The sequence below is a fragment of the Lagenorhynchus albirostris genome, chromosome 8, assembly GCF_949774975.1.
Source record: "Lagenorhynchus albirostris chromosome 8, mLagAlb1.1, whole genome shotgun sequence".
Lineage (NCBI taxonomy): Eukaryota > Metazoa > Chordata > Mammalia > Artiodactyla > Delphinidae > Lagenorhynchus > Lagenorhynchus albirostris.
Genome location: NC_083102.1, coordinates 85,290,384 through 85,313,170, shown reverse-complemented (window position 1 = coordinate 85,313,170; position 22,787 = coordinate 85,290,384). Strand labels below are relative to the sequence as shown.

At 34.3% G+C, this 22,787-nt stretch overlaps 2 protein-coding genes across 2 annotated transcripts in view; one reads left to right on the top strand and one right to left on the bottom strand.

Annotated features, from left to right (window-relative positions):
- RSBN1L (round spermatid basic protein 1 like) overlaps window positions 1-20,112 on the top strand; it is a 62,048-nt gene extending 41,936 nt beyond the window's left edge. The window contains exons 4-8 of the mRNA XM_060157216.1: window positions 6,128-6,265; window positions 8,025-8,167; window positions 11,108-11,275; window positions 16,029-16,137; window positions 16,227-20,112. Of these exons, the coding sequence (XP_060013199.1) occupies window positions 6,128-6,265; window positions 8,025-8,167; window positions 11,108-11,275; window positions 16,029-16,137; window positions 16,227-16,868 (1,200 nt within the window). The 3' untranslated portion in view covers window positions 16,869-20,112. The remainder of the gene's footprint in view (window positions 1-6,127; window positions 6,266-8,024; window positions 8,168-11,107; window positions 11,276-16,028; window positions 16,138-16,226) is intronic.
- The window catches only part of TMEM60 (transmembrane protein 60), a 200,722-nt gene that overhangs the window by 168,872 nt on the left and 9,063 nt on the right, over window positions 1-22,787 (bottom strand). The window lies entirely within an intron of this gene.

The window sequence follows — 22,787 nt, the reverse complement described above, 5'->3', positions numbered from 1 at the left end:
ATAATGCTTATCTTTGTGATAATACTCTAGTTTTCACAGAAATTCATTTTTGCATTTGTTTAGCCTTTATCCTTGAAACATGTTAACTTGATTTTTTTGTGTGTGTATGGGTATATATGTATACACACATGCACGTGCACATGCACACACACAATACTGACAAAAGGATCAAGACATCCTGTTGATTTTGGAATTCTTTTTACTTGCATAATTCTATATTTCGTCTTCATCTATATCCCTGCCGATTGCCTGAAGAATCTGAAGACATGGTAGAATTATATATTGTCTTGTAGGTCATTTCATTTTTCTGATGTTAGTGGTATAATATCAATCAAACTGTATGAAATAAAATTCTGTTTGAGAATAGAAATGGATTTTTGTAAAAAGTTTGTAACCTATCTATATCAGTTATTTTGCTGCAAATCAAACCGAAACCCTCAAAACTAAGTGGCTTAAAGATTTTTCTCACAATCTGTTGGACTCTCTGGACAGTCTTTGTCAGCTCAGCTGGGGGCGGCATGGCCTCAACCATGTCTGATGGTTTGCTGGTCAGTTGGTCTCAGGAGACCTTTCTTATTTGTCTGGCTGTTTGGTGCAATGTCGATTGGGGTGATAATCACATTTTTCTCATCATTTAGCAGGTTAGCCTGGGCTTGTACACATGTTGATAGTTGCAGGGTAAATAGAGCAGAAAGCGGGGCAAGCCTCTGCTTGTTTTGTGTTTGCTGATGTCCCATTGGCCAAAGGAAGTCATGAGGCCAAGCCCAGATTCACTTCTTGATGATAGGAGTGACACTAACATTGCTCAGAAGTGAGCATACATGCTTGGGAAGAGTTTTTGGCCAGTTGAACTCATCCATATCTGTCTTAGTTTTTCTACCATCTCTATTTTCTTCAAATACTCATTTGGACATTGATCGTTCTCCTGTGCCTTTGATGGTAGGGAAACAGAAAGGCAAGTAAGACAGGAGTTTTATCTGTCAAGAAACAATTGAGATTTCTGTCTTGCCATACAATATTTAATCAGCATGCACTCCAAACTCTGTAGTAAGAACTGTGAGAATATGAAAACTGGGGCAATTATCTTCTAATCACCCTTTTCCCTCCCCCAAACTCTAAATCTTATTTTTTATTTTAGCCTGGTTCTAAGTTGCTTGTAGCAAATAACTTATGTCAAGTGTTAACTCATAATTAAATGGCTAATATTTTAATAGTGAAACAGTTATTAAATCTGGTCGGATCTGTTAGCCTTGCCTCTCTGCAAAATGAGGGGAGAGAACTAACATTTATTGAATTCATGGGTCATTCACCATGCTAGGCCAGTAAAGATGATTTGCCATACCGTCTTTGACCACTGCCAGCCTTTGTACTGAATTTTCATTTTGACCAGTTGTGCTTGTCATGTCCTCCTTGAATGCTTTTGAACTGATCTGTTATGGCAGGTACCAGATGTTCTAATTGAGAGACTTTTTCCTTTTTGTACTAGTTTAAAAATGATTAATAACAATTTTATTCTTATTTTAGTTATAGTTATATGGATATTTTTGAAATGTTGATTATATGTTATTTCTTGTTATGTTTTAATTTGAAAGGATATGCCAGATGTGATGGGGAATGGCTCCCCCTTGTGGCACACATATTTTTGTTAGATGTTCAGATTGCCTCAGTAGGAATGTGGTGAGCTGGTCTTGTTTTTTAAAATACGAGACTCCCTTCTTTCCTCTTGCCCTCTCCCCCAAAAAGCTCACCAGAATTGAACCAATAGCCTCTTCTGCCCTCACCCCCTCAATTTTTTGCTGTAATAACTGTCCTGTTTTTGTGTTTTCTTTGGATTAATGATGATACTAGCTAGAAGCATCTATGATATCTTCTATATTTATTATGGATAACTATACTGTATAAAGTATAAAGTATTTATAACGTATTCTGTGGAATTCTTACTATCTTGGGATGTTGATAGGTACACTAAAAGAAAACAAATAAATAAGAAAAACAGGTTTTGAAGTCAAAATAGTTTGTCTAATACTGGGCCAAATAAGTTATGTTTGTTTACTGTGAGACTTCTTAGAACCTGAGAAAATCAATCAAAAAACTATCAAAAAATAAATTACATTTTATTTATTTATTTATTTTGCGATACACGGGCCTGTCACTGTTGTGGCCTCTCCCGTCGCGGAGCACAGGATCCGGACGCGCAGGCTCAGTGGCCATGGCTCACGGGCCCAGCCGCTCTGCGGCATGTGGGATCTTCCCGGACCGGGGCACGAACCCACGTCCCCTGCATCGGCAGGCGGACCCTCAACCACTGCGCCACCAGGGAAGCCCTAATTTAATTTTTAAAATTTAGTTTTAAATTTATTTATATCCATCCTATTGAATCATCAGATTCTTATCTTTAATATTTGAAGAATGAATGTCTTAGAAGAAAATTGCTGTTTTGTTTTAAACCTGATAGGTAAGTATATGTAATTTATATAGAGACCATACTTAGTGGAATATATCTGTGTTGTGGGTTTTTTTTTTTTTTTTTTCCTACACTGCGTGGCTTGCGAGATCTTTGTTTCCCAGCCAGGGATTGAACCCGGGCCCTTGCCAGTGAAAGAGCGTGGAGTCCTAATCACTGGACCGCCAGGGAATTCCCTATCTGTGGTTTTAATAGTGGACAAACAATGTACTTTACAGTTGTAGCACATTTTGGTGAAAAGGGGAGAGAATTGTGCTTTTATTTTATTATAGCAAATTATGTGTTTAAGTGAATTTACATATAGTATATATGTATTTTGCCATGAGGTGACCAGAACTATGAAGATTCAAATACCATATTTAAGGTTATAATCCAACAAATAGAGTCTGTATTACTTTACTCTTTAAAATTCAGTTTCTCCCAAATATCCTTTGAAATATTTATGAATTTTAATAGGGTATACTTTAAAAAAAATCATCAAAAGATATAGCCTCCTTTTAGGTAGCCTCAAAATAGACATAGGAGAGGAGGAAAAGTCAAATTTGTTTTAATTTAGTCTATTGTGTTAAAATTTCTAATATTTAGACGTGTTTTATTTTATTTTACTTGTAAACAAAGAACAACATTTGTAAACTTGGAAATTAATGTAAAGGAGTAATTTGAATGAAATGATATGGCTAGGTCAGTAATGTTCTCTTCAATCAGTGAAATGATCATTCCAACCTAAAATAGCAACATCTGGTTAAATCAAAGTTAGTTAAGTACTTAAGTTATAAGTCTTTAATACTACCACCCAAGAAGCTTTACCCATTTTTTCTGTTACTAAACGATACATGTTTTTACTTAACATTTAAACACAGAAATTTTACTCTAAGAGGGCTGAATGTTAAACTTGTTAATAACTAGTTCTGTTTTTTTTTTTAATATTTATTTATTTGGTTGTGTCGGGTCTTAGCTGTGTCACGCAGGCTCCTTTAGTTGCGGCTTGAGGGCTCCTTAGTTGCGGTTCGCCTCCTCCTTAGTTGCAGCAGGCGGGCTCCTTAGTTGTGGCATGCAAACTCTTAGTTGTGGCATGCATGTGGGATCTAGTTCCCTGACCAGGGATCGAACCCAGGCCCCCTGCATTGGGAGCGAGCAATCTTAACCACTGCGCCACCAGGGAAGTCCTACTAGTTCTGTTTTTTTGATTATTAATTGTATTTATCCCTTCTCTATAGTTAAATAGTGTTATAGTAGGGTTTTTGTTTGTTTTTTTTTTAGAATGGAAGTAGTTAATTGAATTGCATGGCAACCACTATGTAGAACTCCAAAATCTATTTCAGTTATTTGAGAAATGAGTTATTTCATGTTTTTGCCTATTAAATAAACTGTTATAATTTCAGACTTTACATTTCCTCAGAGTAGATTGTCTCTGACTCCTAAATCCTAACATTCATATTAAAGAGCATTCTTTCTTTATTGGTGTATCTTTTGTATGCATGTATTTAGTTCTTGCACATACTCCCTTGGAAAAAAAGAGTCCAGTGGACCATATATGCGTTTGCCTTTTGCTTTAAAAGTATGTTTAAAATACCCATTTCTTTGCGAGAGCTCATAAATTCAGTTGTGCTTAGTACTTTGGAAGGATTCCCTCCCTGAACATTCCTCTGACTGCCCTAATTATTTAGTTGATAATTGAGTCACTGCCCAAATTATTCAGCTGATCCTTGTTGATGTTGATAATTGAGTCACTGTCCAAATTATTTAGTTGATGTAGTAGAATGAACCAGCTGGAACGCAAAGACTTTCTTGATTCTGGCTTTGTTAGAACTGGTTAACGATTTAGATGAGTTATCTAAGTTTAAACAAGACAGAGAAGATTGAGGCACAGAAAATTTACTTATTTGTGTGAAGTGGAAATATTACCTAATGTGACTTGTAAGTCAAATGAATATTTCAAAGCACTTGTAAATTTGTGTTTTACAATAGAAGGTGTTTGATTTCACTGAATGGTCTTGAGGTCTCTCAAAAACACATATGACCATTTGCAGATCCAAAACTGAAGCCACAAGCTCAGAGTCACGCAACAGAATTGATATCAGTTCTTATAAATTTGCTAAATTTCAACTTGATATTTTTAGCTTTGTTAGACTGCATTACAGAAATGCATAGTGATGACTAATTTTCCTGTTGTAGTACTCTTAGTATATCTAAACATCTAAAGCCTAAATATTGTTGTAGAGTCAGATTTTAACTTTTAGCTCTCTCAGTACTGGAGATGCTAGGAACTTTTGGGAGAGAAGAAAAAGGTCAGATCATGAGTACAAAATGGGGACACAGACCCCAACTTTTTTTGTAACTTGGGGATTGGAGCAAGGTTTTATGGTTCTGAGAAGTGAATTTGTGATAGTGCATGAAAACTTAACCTTGTAATTCTGGTAAATTTATTAAGGAATTAATGTATCATTGTTATGCTGTTTTGCTTATTATGCTAAAAAATAAAATTCTCAAATGTTTTAGTCAAATGTTCTATTACGATAGAACTTTTATTGTCATGTTTTTGTTGTGGGTGGGGGCTTAAATACATTGATACAGAATACTATCTGTATCAGCTGCAATTGTGGGAATTCACCTTGTGATATGAAAATATTTTAGAGTCTGTGTCCCTGATGTGATGAAAGCTCATCCATCTGGGTTTGCCTGGTACGGGACTTTCCATTTTAAAACTGGGATAGACCCAGGCAAACTGAGACAATGTAATTTCCCTACAGTTAGTGGCCATAAAGGCTAATCCAGAGAAAAAAATAATTAGGATTTTGCTTGAAGTTTGTTTATGAAAAGAAGTTGTTTTGCTTTAAAAACACTCTTGTTTACTACTGTTAGTATATGAGGTTTCTTTGCAATATTTAAATGTGCTTTTGAAAACTTAGGTACCAGTGATCCTTGAGGTATATAGGTTGTTTTATTTTGGTTGATATTCAAATGATACCCATTTGCTCACACTGTACAATTATTGTTTGCTTTAGCAATCCGAGGTAAATCTTTCCGGTTAAGGAAACTCAAACTCATGGAATTTAAGTGATTTCTGGAGGTCACATAGCTGGTAGATAGCAAAGGTAGACAGATTTGGGACCTAGGACTTTTGGTTCTCAAGCTCTAGTAGATTTTCATCAGAAAAATGTAAACTGGATCCTAGTTAACATGCTAAAATCATTCCTGGTGGCCTTTTGGACATACAAACTACTGGTGATGGTTAAATGCAACGTTTTCAGAGGGTCTACTTTTGAAAATTCTGACAAAAAGATATGAACCATTTAGGAAAATATAGGTACAGGAACTTCTGAATATAATTTCAGTGGCACTGTAGATCAAATAATAAACTGCTCTGTTATAAGGAGAAATTATAGTTAGTTGTCTGGAATTACGCTGTTTATCTCAACTGTATTTTCATAAGCAGTGTGTAGGAATAGCTAGAGAAGGTAAAATAGCTTGATTTTGTGCCGATCTTTTCTTTTTTCTTTTTTTTTAAGTGCCTTATTTTTTTTACTGTTTGTGAAAGGCTTTTTTTTGTTGTTTTGCTTGCCACACATTATGTTCTAATATTTTCAGACAACATAATTTAGTGTTATCCAGTGATAACAGGCATTATCTTATGTTTAACTTAATTAACTCCATATCCTTCAGGTAAAAAGAACGTATTCTCACGGTACTTATAGAGCTGGCCCAATGCGACAGATCAGCTTGGTGGGAGCAGTAGATGAAGAAGTGGGAGATTACTTCCCTGAGTTCCTTGACATGTTGGAAGATTCACCATTTTTAAAAGTAAGAGAAAACAATATCAAGCAGTCTAAGTTGTGGGAGTTACTTTTATGCTACTAGTGATAACAGATCATGGCTGTTTCAGAATTATAAAAACTTTGATTTCATTTGAATTATAAGGAAGGAAAGGAAGAGATGACAAAGTAGAAATAATTCTTGTGTAGTGTTGTGTGTGTGACTTCTCAGGTACTAATTTTAATGGCAAAGCTAAGTGGTGGACCAGAAAATAACACTTGCCTGTAGCTGCCACTTTAGGAAAATAAGTTCCATCCGTTTATCAGCTTTTTATAAACTGAGTGCCAGAGGATTTAAGAGGTACAGGAAGGATGTCTACTAAATTAAAGTATTCAGGACAAGGGAATGGCAGTTTGGGTTTGTGGAAAACTGGCCTGGGAAGTTGTATAACTATTTCAATCTTGCGAGATCCTAGCTGGGTTGGGCAAGCCGTTTAAACTTTCTAGGCTTCAGTTTCCTCATCCATAAAATAAGGTATTTAAACTATGCAGCTTTAAGGCCCCTTTAAATGGTTTTTAGCCAGATTCTGTTCTGGTTTTTTTTTCCCCCCAACAGTCTCTGCATTCCAGAAAATATTTCTTCTTATGGGCAGCTGGGGCTATCCTATTGAGAGAAAAATCTCTGATCTATGTAGTTAGGTCAGTTATTTAATCAATAATTCAAAGCTAAAAATGTGACAAGATCAGTTTGTCTCTAGTATTTGCCACATAATCTGTTAAACATCTCTTCTTTTTTCACTTCTGCATGCTTAATTTTCTAGTCTATATGTGTATATATATCTTTTTCTTCCTTTTCTTTTTCACCCTACTCCATTCCCCTTTTATTTCCTTTTTTGTTCCTTTTAAACCTTTGGTTCCCTGTCTGTTTCACCCAACTAGTGACATGGAATTTGGTTGCATTTATTTTGAGTGCTATTTTAAAAACACCATCATTTAAATATTTATGTTTCAGATTTTAATTTTAAAAGCAAATGAGCTAAATGCATTCTTTCTGGAGAAATTTAATTTGACAAGCTCCCCTTTTTGGAAAGGGGGTATGGTTTTTTAAAAAATACTCATTTTGTTACCATTCCATGGATAGTGGCCCTTGGTCATTTCTCTTTTCTTTTCAAAGATGTTAATTCCTGCTTTTAGACCAGCAACCTTTTCAAGAAACTACTACACAGAAATAAATTTTGATTTTGGTTTAGTTTTCCTTTTTGTTTTGTTAGGTTTTGATTATAACTAATCAGAGGTATATCCCCCCTCCCCCCCTTTTTTTTTTTTTTGTGGTACACGGGCCTCTCACTGTTGTGGCCTCAAACCCGTGTCTCCTGCATCGGCAGGCGGACTCTCAACCACTGCGCCACCAGGGAAGGCCCACCCCCCTTTTTTTTGAGGTATCCATTTTTTAAACTCAGTTGTTCATTTTTATAGATTCTCATGGAAGACACTTATTTTGCCAACTAATTAACATCATATGACCCATATATTTGGTAGAAGGAAGAATAATAAATGATAAATACAGTGAATCATACCTCTGGCAGGGTTGGGGAAATGGGGGAAACCATCCAAGAATAATTACTCTCTTGTTATGTTTGAAATAGAATATTATGAAGGAAAATTTATGAATATATATGAATATATTTAAAATAGGTATGTATTTCAAATGTATATATGAAATTTTGTCAAGGGGACAATAGTCTTTAATGTATATTTGAAGATACATTTTAAAAATAATTAATTTCTCTGTAATTATTTGCCTCTAGTGTACACTGCCATGGGGGACACTATCTAGTCTAAAATTAGAGAGTCGAAAAGATAGTGATGATGGTCCCATCATGTGGGTACGCCCGGGAGAACAAATGATCCCTGTGGCTGATATGCCAAAGTCACCTTTCAAAAGGAAAAGGTATGTTGGATATAAATGTTTTTTGCTGGGGATGGGTATTTGTACATTGGTATGTGTATATTGTTGAAATTTGGAGGAAGAAGGAAGGGAAAATTTAGAGTGTAATTGAAATGTAAGTTCAGAAATGGTTACACATGCTGATATAATTTCTTATAAGTATCAAATATAAATAAAACATGAAAAAGGTAGGCAAATGACAATAAATTGTAACTAGGAATGGAAAAAATATCATTTACAACAGAGACATAAAGTGTTTTGGAATAAATTTAATGAATATTCAGAAATAAATTTAAATAATATTCATTTTAAGAAAACTGAAACATGAAAGATATAGAATAAGATCTAAACAAATGTTTAGATCTGTGTTCTGGATTGGACAAAAATTATAGTCCTTTGGAATTTTTAGCATTACAAATGGACTCATACTTCCAGCACTGGATAAAATAATTTTAAAGTTCATAAGGAAGAATAAGTAAAGTCAGTCTAGAAAGCTGTGAAAAAGAAGGTAAGTATGAGGGGGACCTTGTCTTACTCAATATTAAAAAGTACTATGAAGCTCAAAAAGATCATTGGAATAGGATAGAGTACACAAACAGATCAAAGTATATTGGGAACTTAATAATGAGATAAGTGGGAAAAGAAAAATTTATTTAATGAATAATGCTGGCATAAATGGGAGTCCATTTGGAGGAAAACAAAGCCATAACCCCAATGTTATACAAGAAGTAAGGGATTTGAACATAATAAGTAAAAAATAAAAATATTAGAATAAAATGCTTAAGCTTAGGAGAGATCTTCCTAAGCAAAGATTAAAAGATACAATGATAATACTATTTGTGAGAGAAAAGACATCAACAACAAAGTTCAAAACTATGATAGACTGGACTAAAACATTTGTAACATGTGACAGACTAAAGTTAGTATACAAAGAGCATTTCTAAATTGAGAAGAAAAATGTAGAAAAACCCAATAGAAAAATAGGCCCCAGGTAGTCGATTGTATATTAAATATATATTAAAAGAATTATGAGATACTATTGTTACCTATTACATTGGCAAAAATTATTAACAGAGCGAGTATATTACAGGCTGGTAGGTACGTGAGGCAACAGGGTAATATATATTATTGGTCTATGGGTGAGCTTCTGTAATCATTTTTTAGAAGTAATCTAAAATAGCTCATAAAGTTTGACATATGTATACTCCTTGAACCAGGACCCCTATTTTTGGGAATTTTCCCAAGAAATAAAAGCACTAAAGGTAAATGTATAAGAATGTTAATTGCAGCATTTATCATATTGAGATAAATTTTAAAATGGTCTGAATGTCCATTAACAGGAGAACGGTTGAATACATTTTGGTACATTCCTGTTAAAGAATGTGGTGAAATAGTTAATTTCATAATATGAAATTTTGTCTGTTGAGCTGGATATCCATGGTACTTGAAAAGAGCAAAATGTAGAGTATATGTCCAGTATGATTCTATTTTTATGAAAAGCATATTTATGTAAGCACAGAGAAAAGTGTAGAAGAATGTACACTAGCGTAACATTGATGGGAATGGAGTGGGTGATCCTGGGGGAGATAATCCTTTTTTTAGATGTCTAAAGATGGTCTCACTAGTTATAAATTTAAGAAGAAAAAACAGAACAGGGAGAAATGGTCATAGAGTAAAATGTAGATTATATGAGAGCAGGGACAATGTTGTGCTTGTTACTAATGTGTCTCTAGCACCTAAACAGAGTGTGTTTAATAAATAAATTTTGGTTCAATGAAATTTTTACAAGTTAAATTTTAAGTTGGTAGTAAATGGTAAACTTGGTGTGTATCTCAGTGATTCTTAATTTGGATTTACAAATCATTTTAAGAATCTGAAAGACTCTCCCTAGAATAATGCAGATATATATAAACTTTTACATGTAATTTAAGGGAGTTCACCAGCCCCTTGAGGAACTTGTAATCCTCAGGGATTACAATCCATGGTATATGTGGTCATTTCACATCAGGTTATATATAGTCTGACCAACTAATGACAACAGTGCCCTAGGCACTGTGCCACATGCTTTAATAAGGTCTTAATTCATTAGAATGTGGTATAATGAGGTGAGACTTGGTTTGAAAGCCTGTTAGCTTTCCACAGAAAGCAACATCATCATCTAGCTTTCTAATACCTGTAAAACATTAATCACAAACAGCAAAAAAGTATGTTAAAGCATTGTGTGTGTGTCTGTGTGAAAGTTTATATAAAACTGTAAGACAAGAGTGCACAAAGAGTAGTAAAGTAGTAGAGTTTGAGGGTGGGAAGTTAGAGAACCAAAAAGGAAGAGTGACCCTAGGGGACAGACTAGGATGAGACGAAAAAATAATGGGGGCAATCCTGATTTGTCTCTGGAAGCAACAGAAAAATCATACAGGGAGATAAATAAGATGATGACTCCCAAAATAAATTCTTCTCACCCAGTTCCCCTTCTGCAGCAAAATTGGAGAGGGTTTCTGCAGTGAGTGAGGCCAAGTAGGCAGCAGCTTCTGTATGCATATGGATTCTAGAAGGTGAGCGGTGGAGGAGAGGCCCAGTGGGAGATGTCTGTCCTCCAGGGTGGAGCTAAAGTGTTTTTTTCCCCTTACCTCCAATAAACCGTGCATGTTTTATGGAAGCACTTATTGCCTAGTGTTTTCTTGCTGTTTATTTTTTGGTCTATCTCTCACTAGAATATAAACTCCTACGAGAGTAAGGAACTTGTCTGTCTTATTCACTACTGTCTTGTTCAGTAGCTCCAGTGCTTAGATAGTGCCTGACACAGAGTAGGTGTTCTGTAACTATTAATGCGTTTAAAAAGTTAAACCTGTCAATACATCAGTACAAATGTTTGAAGGCAATTAAGCCTTAATATGCATAAGCCTGCCTCTCTCTGTCTCTATATATATAATTTTGTTTTAACAGAACTACCAATGAGATAAAAAACCTGCAGTACCTACCTCGAACTAGTGAGCCTCGTGAGATGCTCTTTGAAGACAGAACAAGAGCTCATGCAGATCATATAGGACAAGGTTTTGAACGACAGACTACAGCTGCTGTTGGAGTGTTGAAGGCTGTGCACTGTGGAGAGTGGTATATATTAACTACTGCTATTTAATGGCTTCTAAAATTTTTCTTGGGAAGTTTTTCAGTAATTCTTCTTACTGTGGGGGAAAAAGTTTCATTTTCCCCTGTATTTGGATATCCTAGTTGTATAATTGTACTAAAGAAGATTTTCATTTGCTAGAATCTAGATTTTATCTTTTGGGCTTGACTGAAGTAGTTTCATTTTTTACGTGACTAGAGTTGAAAACAGTTGTCTTACCTAAGGTAATGGAAAACCTAAGGTTCACTTGGTGCTTATTGTATGCCCATTTACAAATGTTCAGTTAATTTTCTCTACTTTTAGGCCCGTATTTATTGCACAAAAGGGAGACTGAGTCTCCGGACTATCAAGTAATGTTGTCATAGTCATACAGTTAACAAGTGGTAGAGCTGAGTCTGATTTCAGAACTGACTCCAGATTCTTGTGTTTTTTCTTGATACTGTTTTAACTTGCTATCTTTCTAAGGTTTGGTATCTACTAAGTGTTTGTTTACCTTACTATATTAATTTTTTCTGGCTTTGCTTGTAAGTTTCACTGACTCTTTTGATAGATTAGAAAAATGGATAATTTTCTTAATGAAAATGGATAATATACTTAGAGGTGGTCATCCCATATGTTAAAAAAATTTTCATTTATTAAAATGATAAAACCCATAGGGCAAAGCTATATTTATACTGTAAGATAACTTTGCTCAATTAGGTTTTGTTTTCAAATTGACTATTGTTTGGGTATGAAACTTAAGATGGAATATGCTGTTTTGCTTATTAAATCAGTTGAATTAGATACTAAGTAGGTAAGAAATTTTTCTAAGTAAAAAGAAACTTTTTAATTCTGAAAGTATAAAATGTCAGTATTGTTGCATAGATTCCTAAGATGTTGTGAAAAATATTGCCTGTATTTTCTGTACAAGGAAATTTTTTCAGGGGCTGTGAATACAAGATTGACCCTTTGTTCAAAAGGGAAAATTTAAAGTAATATTTTATAAATTAATACTGAATGGAGAGGCCACTGTAAACTGACCTTCTTTCTTAACATAAATGAAGCTTTATCAATTTCAGATATACAAAGTAACTAGTACTGAACTAACCCTAAGAGGTCCTTAGGAAAATGACATTAACAGTTTATAATTCAATAATAATAATTTATAATTGTGTTTAAGTTAAATGGTAATTATCAAATATCTGTGGTTGTTCTCATATAGTTTCTAACATAATCTGGTTTAAAATACTAATTTTGTCAAAGAGTAAAGGCAAATGTATCTCTTTGGAAATCATTACAACAACCCTCTGTTTCAAATTAATGAGATTTTTCTTGAATGTTTGGTATAAAGGATTTAAGAGTGGCATCAAAATTTATTTGGGGTGAACCCTGATTTATAGATAGTATTTGTTAAAGTTAGCCATATAGTTACATTTCTTTTTCAGAGATAAATATTCTTGCTTCTTGGCCTTAACTTTGTTTAAATCTCTCTTAAGCTCCTTTAAATTATTGTTGGTTTATGCTTGCTTCTCCACTTTATATGTTATTTGATGTTAGAGATTGTGTCCTGTCCTTCACAGGTCCATCATAGTTCCCTATGAATAGTTACTGAATGAAAAGACACTTGAAGCTAACAATTTCACAGTGAAAAAGACTGTTGCCAAAGTATGAATATATTAGGTGGCCAGATTTAATTTGAGACAGATTTTGGAATGAGATGTTGCTAGCTATGAGTTTTCTCAGTATTGTAAAATAGTTTGCTTTCTATACCAATGCTGCTTTAATCTCTTAGTATTAAAGATGGTAAGAAAATAATTTGGTTGATGCTTTAAGAGGGTTTCATGGCTCTGATGCAAACGTGGTCTATGATCCCTTTATTGTTATTCCTTGTTGTTAAATTAAGCTATACTAAGGAAATTGGTGCTTTCTCTTAGTGTTCTCCTTATCTTAGTGTTTTGAGTTCTGCTCTTTTTCTCAAGGAGACATTAGGCATTAGAGTATTAGATTCTTTTTTCCATTAATTAATTAATTTTTTTATTTATTACTTTTGGCTCTGTTGGGTCTTGCTGCTGCACACAGGCTTTCTCTAGGTGCCCTGAGCGGGGGTTACTCTTCATTGCGGCATGTGGGCTTCTCATTGCGGTGGCTTCTCTTGTTGTGGATCACGGGCTCTAGGCATGCAGGCTTCAGTAGTTGTGGCTCACCGGCTCTAGAGCACAGGCTCAGTAGTTGTGGCGCATGGGCTCATTGCTCCATGGCGTGTGGGATCTTCCCAGACCATGGCTTGAACCCGTGTCCCCTGCATTGGCAGGCAGATTCTTATCCACTGCGCCACCAGGGAAGTCCAAGATTCTTGACTTTATCTTAGAGCCAGGCTTAACACCAATTTGAGATAAAGGACTGGGATTGATTGAGACTACAAAGAAATCTTAAACTAGATAGACTTGTGAAGTGTTGATGAATTTTATATCACTTTTTAGTATTAGGAAGATAGAATTCACATAGATTTATGTATTTCAGGTTGCTTCTTGAAATCCAGTTTTTTGAAAAATCAACTATGGAAGTATAATTTGTATTCAGTAATACACACTCTTGTTATAAGTGTACAGTTTGATGTGTTTTGACAAATTTATACAGCCATGTTACCATTACCACGACTAAAATATAGAATATTTTGTTTCCTTCATGTACCTTGGCAGTTAATCTCCCCCCATTCGTACCCCAGCTCCAGACATCTATAAAATCTATTTTCTTTCTTTATAGGTTAGTATTGCCTAGTCTAGAATCTCATTTAAATAGAATCATATGTTGCCTGACTTCTTCCACTCAGCATAATGTTTTTGACACTCATCTATATTGTTATGTGTATTAGTAGTTAATTCCTTCGTGTTGCTGAGTGGTATGTCATTGTATAGATACATCACAATTGATTTATCCATTCACCTGATGATAGAGATTTGAATTGTTTCCAGTTTGGGGTTTTTATGAATAAAGCTCTTATGAACATTCCCTTTCAAGCCTTTGCACATAAAATTTCATTTCATTTCAGTAAATACATAGAAATGGAATTACAGGGTCTTAGAGTAAGACAAAATAATTGTGTATAGAGATAGTTCTAAGTCTACAAAAGAAGTATTAGAATTTATCTAAGTCACAAGATAAGACAACATTGAAAAGTCACTTGTATATATTTTAATTCTATATATTAGCAATAAACACTTTGAAACATTTTCAAAATGAAAAGAAAAAATAATGCCAACTTATAAAAACATAAAATTATACTTGCTATGTAATGTGTAAGAACTTTCAATAGTATACTGCCATCTCTCCCTGCTCCCATTTATGGCCTTTGTGCTAATTATTATTAATACATTTTGCTTTATGTGTGCTATAACCATACCCCCAAATATGTTGCTTTCTTTGGCATTAAGGAATTATTTCTGAAGAGATTTTTAAGATGAGAATAAAATATCTTTCATATTTACTATTACTTGCACCCTCCATTCCTTTGAATAGATCTGCATTTTCATCTAAATATCATTTTCCTTCAGCCTGAAGAAGTTCTTTAACATTCGTTGTTGTACTGGTCTTCTGGTGACAGATTCTCTCAGTTTTTGTTTGTCTGAAAATGTTTTTATTTCACACTTTCTTAAGGATATTTTGGGGGTTATAGAATTCTAGACTGACTTTTTCTTTCAATACTTTAAAGATAGTGTGCTCTCTTCTGGCTTGCATTGTTTCTGATGAGAAGCCTGCAATCATTCTTACCCTCTTTCCCTGTATATTAATGTGATGCATGAGTTTTAGATTTTCTCTTTATCACTGTTTTTTTAAAATTTGGTTATGATTTCCTTGGTATGATTTGGGGGGAGGGGGTTGGTATTTATGTTTCTTGGGATTTTATTCCAAACTCCATTTTGAGCATCTTTTATAAACATGTGTTTGTATATTCTTAATTAATTGAAGAATTTGGGGATTTTTTTTAGAATTATATTTAAAGACTCTATTAACCTCAGCAAGTAGGATGGTAACAGTTTATTTTATAAGTACTTTTCTATTGAATGTCTCTTAATTTTTAGGAGTTATTTAGGGATTTTTGGTATCATTGCAGTTATATATGTCTGTATTGAAAGAATGTATTCCCTTTCCCCTATATTTATCTCTAAATTTTATATTATATAGTATCTTTAATTTAGCACTTAATTTGTTGAAGTATTGACAACAAATTAAAGACTTTAAGTTAAAGTTTTAACTTTAAGACTAAACACTTAGTTTTTTGATTTGCATAATTAACCAATTCAGGTCAATTTAATTTTTCAAAATATGGTTACACATAGCTATAATAAAATGAGGTGAGGCTGCTCCTGGAAATCTCCACCCCTTTGCAAGAGCCCTGATGATATGTCTGCCTCCTACCCCTTAAAATTCCCTTACTCTTCTCCCTTCAGGGAGAAGGTGTTTTTAGAGCATGAGCTCTCCCTTCTCCATTCCTTGATTAATGAATAAAGTTTCTGCTCTGCTATACGAAAACGTGTGTGTGTGTGTGTAAATAATAAAATGAGTTGTTTGTATCCATATTTAGGTTGAAACTCATGGTGTTATCCCTTTGTTTAAATATGTAAAGTGGTCTTCTAATTACAGTTCATTTCTAAGATAATACTTTGGTGTTGACCATAAACTTTTTTTGCTTTGAATTTAATAAGGACTTAGCAGAGTGAAACATTAATGGCAGACTCTTCATTATCTCATGTTCTTTTTTAGGCCTGATCAACCCCGAATAACCAAAGATGTAATTTGTTTTCATGCTGAAGATTTCTTAGAAGTAGTTCAACGAATGCAGTTAGATTTACATGAACCTCCACTGTCCCAGGTATATTTTAAACTATTATTATCTTCGATTTAATTTTTATTGTGGAAAAGACTTATTGGTATTTCTTGTTTTGTTTTGTTTTATTTTAGTGTGTCCAGTGGGTTGATGATGCAAAACTTAATCAACTGAGGAGGGAAGGCATTCGCTATGCCAGGATTCAGCTGTATGATAATGACATTTATTTTATTCCAAGGAATGTTGTTCATCAGTTCAAGACAGTTTCAGCTGTATGCAGTTTAGCATGGCATGTTCGTCTCAAGTTATATCACTCAGAGGAGGACACTGCTCAGAATACAGTTACTCATGAAATATGTACATCACCAGATTCCACATCATCAGTTCTTGGACCTCACACTGACAACATGATTTGTGCTATAAGCAAAACCTCCTTGGATTCTGTTTTTTCAGACAAACTTCATTCTAAATATGAATTACAGCAGATTAAACATGAACCTATTGCAACTGTAAGAATCAAGGAAGAACCTGTGAATGTTTATATTCCTGAAAAGACTGGAGCACCAAATAATATGGATGGCAAGAATGTTAAAGCAAAATTGGATCATGTTCAATTTACAGAATTTAAGATTGATGTGGACTCTAAATTTGAAAATAGCAACAAAGATTTAAAGGAAGAAATGTGTCCTGGAAGTCTCATAAGCCTAGTTGATACAAGGCAACATAGTTCAACACATTCAAATCAAGAGAGAAAAGATGATAACATTTTGTGCTAAATTTGTATATACGATTTAATATTGTTTTTTTCTTAAACTTAATAATGTAATAAAGATTCGTGAATTCTGAAAGCAAGCCAAGAACTTGCTCCCAAGTCTGTTACAAATTATAGTTTATGTAGCTTTGTAACATTCCTCAGTGCCTGTCCATAACTGTGAAGTATCAAAGCATTTAGGGCCAGATGCACTGTAAACATTGCAGGTTTAAACAAAAGGAGTCTTTAAAAAAATCATTTGAGTTGGAGTTGTAGGTTTTAGAATAGAGCTGACATTAACATATATATATATATATATATATATATATTTTGTAATATGAGCCAGAATTCTTTTTTGACAATTTAAGGCTTTTCCATAGAGCTTATTTATACCGATTTTTTCTTCATTTTAAATGTGTCAGCACTGTAGTGTAAATAGCTTTAAAAAAACCTTTTTAGTGTGATTTATACTGAAATGTGAGCCACTTAATAAAGGTTCATAATAATATGTTTTCTGTTGGGTCTGCAAAAAAACCCCACCAAACTGACAATTCAGTTAAATCATTTATTTGATCTATTATGTTTCTGCTGGTATATCCACTTAGAGTGCTAATGGAGTGCAAATGTATGTATTCAAATCTTGTGAATATTTAAATTCCCCACACTGTGCAAGCATTTTTAAAACCAAGATTCAGTTATGAAAGCATATTTATATGTGTGTGTGTATGTATGGGAATATATATATATGTTATCGTATTTTGCATAACTTCTTAAATTGCTGAATAAGATGAATATGTGAAACTTCCTATGCTCCCTGGAATACATTTTTAAATATTTATATTCAACATTAAGAGAGCAGCTTAGGTAATAGAATCAATTTTATAAGTTGGGAGAAACAAGGTCTGTTAGTGATATTTAACCCTTTAACTAATGAAGTTATGTGACCTGATTATATAGCCTTATAACGTGAATTTTCTTTGTAGTGTATGGAATAAGAAGTTGAGAAAATTTTCTTGCTAATCAGCACCCATACTATACCTAATAGTAGCTGAGAAAAAATGTTCAGTTACAGAAAGTTTAATTCTGAGCAGTTAAAATCCTCTATTACATTTTTCTTGAGGAACAGAAGGAAAATATGGCAAATACAAAATATTAAAATAAGGGCAGTGACTCAACTGCCATATATAAAGAGATAACTAACAAAATAAGATCTGTTACCTCATCTTTCTAAGCATCCCTCTCCCTACCCTAGCAAGGTAAACAACTTAGAGTATTTTTTTCTTTTTTCAAAAGAAGCTCTAGAAAGTAAAATTGGAATAGGAAACAGGATTGCCAGTGCCTAGCTAAAGATGATTAAAACAAATCTCTTCAATAATGGACTTCAGCACCGTTTCAGATTGCTTCAACTACCATAATTAAAAGTCAAACAAATGTCTTCAGTGTATGCTTTGATGTTAGGAACTATGCTGGTTGCAAATCTATTTTCTTTTACTTGAATTTGGTATTTTTCTGGGCTCATACTTTGGTTGATTACTTTCAAATGGGGTTCTTTGTGCTGCCTTTTGAGCTAGTGTTGCTATTCCACTTTGAGTGGTTTCTACTCCAGCCTCATTTGTGGTACCCATAAAACTACTTATCTCTCTGGTCAGGGAGAAGCTTACTCAGAGGCATTTCATTAGGAAAAATAAACTGCAGCATTGATGTCATTTCTGGCCTCCAGTTTAAAAGGGTAGGCAAATATTGTAAGGAAATCTCAGTGGTTAGTAGAAAATCAGTATATTTGCAACATAGGAATTTTCATGACGTAAGGAAAGTATAAATCATGCAAATGTAAATAGGGATTTTGTTTTATATATTACTTAACATGCTCCTCACCACCTTTATCTTCTATTTTTAGCTAAATTTATGTATTTTCACCTACCTTTTTGGGAGACAAAAGTTTATAACAAACCAGTATTGAAAATTGAGAGAGAATGTGGTAAAAATGTTTAGGTTTTTCTTTCTTTAAGTGAAGGGTAACATATTTAACAAGGTTCGTTTTAGCTTCAGTTTTCCAGGGTCATACACATAGATGCATGAGACCATACTGCAATAAAATGTCTTTAGGGTATCCCTGCAAAATATATGAGCCTTAAACTTTTAACTTAAAGACATACCTAAAACAACCAGAGTGGTTGCTTTTAAGTGTAGTTTCCTATATAACCTATAGTCAACCTTCTCCATATTTTGAAATTTTAATTGTTTGTAAAATGCATACATCTCTGTGGAGGTGAAATACAAGTTAGTGAACACAGATTTCAAGATACAGCCTTGTCACCCTGAGTAATGCTTACGTTCCTGTCTTATGGGTTATAATTTAAAAATTCTCTTCAGATGCAATCTGAGAAGTTGTTGGCTACGTTTGTTACATACAAATAATTTTTATTTCAATATTGTATTATATTAATGGTTTCCTAGTTAGTACATTCCAGTTCTTATCTGAACACAACTTTTTTTCTGTTATTTCCAGTTTCTTGGACCAGAATAATGAAGCACTTAAGATACAGTTTATGTGAACTTATACTATATAGAATAAATAGTTGTTATGTAAATTATTAAATTGCCATACAGACCTTTACAAAAAAAAAAAAACTAAGGTACCTCAGTGGTGTCTGCTACAGTGATTTTTTTCTTTTTAATTATTTTTGTTCATATCCTTTTAGCTAAGTAATATATTCCATACTCAGGTTAGCTGGTTAGCTATCAAAAGAATTAAGCATTTGTGATATTTGGTTGAAAACTTTACTAAAGCCATATTCATTATCGTCTTTGTCACTACAGCTGTTGACCTTAAATAAAGATTAGGTTGATCTAGCACAACACTCTGTGTGTGCATGTGCCTGTGCGCGTGTATGTGTATAAGGTTATTGGAAATACTGTTTGTTTCTGCATATATTCATTTTTAATCCATTCTTTAACTTTGTGGGGGGGGGTCATGGAGGGTAGGAAATATTTTATTTCTTGGATTAAGTCTTCAAGGTATTTCATTAGTGTTCCTGAGTGTAAAATAGGTTTTTCCCAAATACTTATGGCAGGTAAGATCATCTTTGTAAATAATAGATTTGCACTGTTTTGGTAAATTTGGCTTCAGTTATTTTTTGGATAGTTTCATTGTCATGTAAAGCAAATATCTCAGTTCATTTTGCATTTTTAGCGAAGGTGCAGGATTTATTTTTGGAGTTTGAGAGGAATTTTCTTTGTCTTCCACCTTTCAATAAATACTAAAATTGATAACCATAATCTTTTTCCATGTTTTGTAATTATTTTCTTATATTTGACATTTTACTTTCATCTTGTCATATTTAAAAATTCTTGTCTCTATCTTCAACAGAAACCATAAGATCTTGAAAGTGATTCCAGTCTGAAAATCGTTTTTACTCTTAAAAATACCAAAAATTGACTTACGCCAACAGAGAAGAATATTAAAGATCACCTTAAACAAGGTCGCTAAACTAGTAAGGTATGGGTGCTGGGATGGCATGGTAAATTGCCTCCCTTCCCTCTAGATATGACTATTTTTATCCCAGGAGGAGAGGACAAAAGTACCATTGTTTTCAAAATACTTTTAGGCTGGTAAAAAGGGACATGATGGGTTTTATCTTTAGAGTGGTAGAACAGCTGTTTCTTAATCTTTCTTCCTTCTGTTTAACTACTTTGATATGTAAACAAAATTTTACTGGTTTTAGAATGTGCTATTTCATTAAAGAGTTCTGTTTGATATTGGCTCTGGCAATATACCTCAGATAAGAAAATTAAGAGGACAACTCAGGAGAGGTATAACATCCTTAATCTCTGTCCTGGCTTTCCTGTTCAGTTTTTCCTGTAACCCACTGCATATTGCAGATGGGAGTGACAGCTTTCTAAAATGTTAAGCACAAGGAACCTAAAAGCAGAGATGTCTTTCCTTTTTAAGGTTACAGGCGTTGTATGTCATATTTCTACTGGGAGAGCAGGGAAAGGAGGGGGAAAACATCTTGCATTTTAGGTTATCTTCCCTTCAGGATTTCAGACTCAATCAGGGAATGTGAATGACCTGAGAACAAAATGTGAGAAACAGAATTATGTTAACTAGAAATTAAAACTTACTACTCGTATGCTTTATTACCATTATCTACCTTCCAAGAACGGCACTATTAAAATATGAGAACTTTGGATCCTTCAGTACATTTTGAAGTTTAGAATTTATGCATTTATGTCTTGAAAATGTTAAATCTTTACACTTTCCTATAAAGGTCATTGCTATTGTTCTACTGACTACTACTAAGTGTGCAGACTCGCAAGTCAACATAGTTGCAAATATTTTGCATAGTAGTGTTTAAAATTTTATTTAGACAGTTCAGTCCCCACCCAGCTGTCAAGTTTCTTCTTCAGATGAAATTTTATGTGAAAAATCTCAAGTCTGTCTTAAAAAAACCAAAAAATCTTGAGTATGACTTTTATGCTCTTTTTTCCATCTGTCTTCCTGACTGACAAAGTTCTTAGAAATCTGTCTGCTTCACTTCTCATCTCACTACAATTTCACTTTAATCCTCAAATTTAACATTTTAGCTGAAGTGATTCTCTCAATGGTCACCTTTTGACTACCAAATCCAGTGGGTGCGTTTCTTAATACTTCTGTTTAACCCCTGTAACACTTGTTATCAGTCATTTACTCATTAAAGCTCTGCATGACCTGTTGTGGGGTTTTTTGTTGTTGTTGTTTTCTGTTTCTTCGGATGGCTTCTTTTACCTCTCCACCATTGTTTAAGGCAGTCTCTATGATTCTTCCCCTTAGGTCTCTAGGCTTTGTCCCTGAACTATCTTCGTGACCCCATGACTTCAGTCAGCCTTGGTTTCTCAATCTCTAATGACCCATGTAATCAAGTCTAAATTCTTCTCCCTTGCCCCCAAGAATTAGCTGTTCCATTCCCTCCTAATTTTGTTATTGCGTCACTCTCTCTCTCTCTGCAGTCATCTCATGGTAATCTGATTTCTCTATCTTTTCCTCTGTGTACAGTTGACCCTTGAACAACATGGGCTTGAACTGCGAGGGTCCACTTACACACTTACACACATATTTTTCAATAAATACATACCACAGTACTATACAATCCGTTGTTGGTTGAATCTAAGAGTGTGGAACCTTGAATATGGAGGGCCGGAGGGCCAAGTGTAAAGTTATAAGTGGATTTTCGCCAGCGTCAGGGTCAGCGCTCCTAACCCCCACGTTGTTCACGCGTCAACTCTACAATATATCATGAGATTTTCTTGAGTTGACCCCAGAAATGTTTGTCTACTCTTCTTGTTATAGTAGCTGTTCACAGTCATAGTAGATGTTCATCTCACCTAGGCTCTTAAAATAGCATAACATGTTCTAGGCTGCCTGCGGCCCTCTGCCCCTACCCCCATTCCAGCCCATTACGTTACCACCAGATTAACCTTTCTAAGACAGATACGGTTGCTACTCTTAGAAATATTCCATGGCTCCAAAGAGTCTTTAAGATGTGGCCCTTCCTTTCCAGCCTTATCTACTATAATCTCTTCCATTTGATGTACTCAATTTTCAGCTTTACCAGATGGCAGTACTTGCCATTTCCTTTGCGTACTTTTAAAATTCTTTGCATTTGCTGGGGAAAATCTCTGCCTCGTATACAACATGGTGAAATCTTACTTCTCTCTTCAAAACTCCGGTTAAACCATCTCTTCTGTGTATCTTTTACTGACCTCATCTGCTCCAACTGTCCCCTCACCTCACAGCTGATATAGATCCAATTATTTCCTCTGCTTCTTGTGTCCTTTCTTCACATCATTAACATTTGTTAAGTGTATGTCAGGCGCTAGCTAAACCATGAGTTAGAAGTTACAAATTTTCTTTATCCCTTTGTGTCCCCAATACCTAATACATAGTACACTTGGTGTTCAGTAA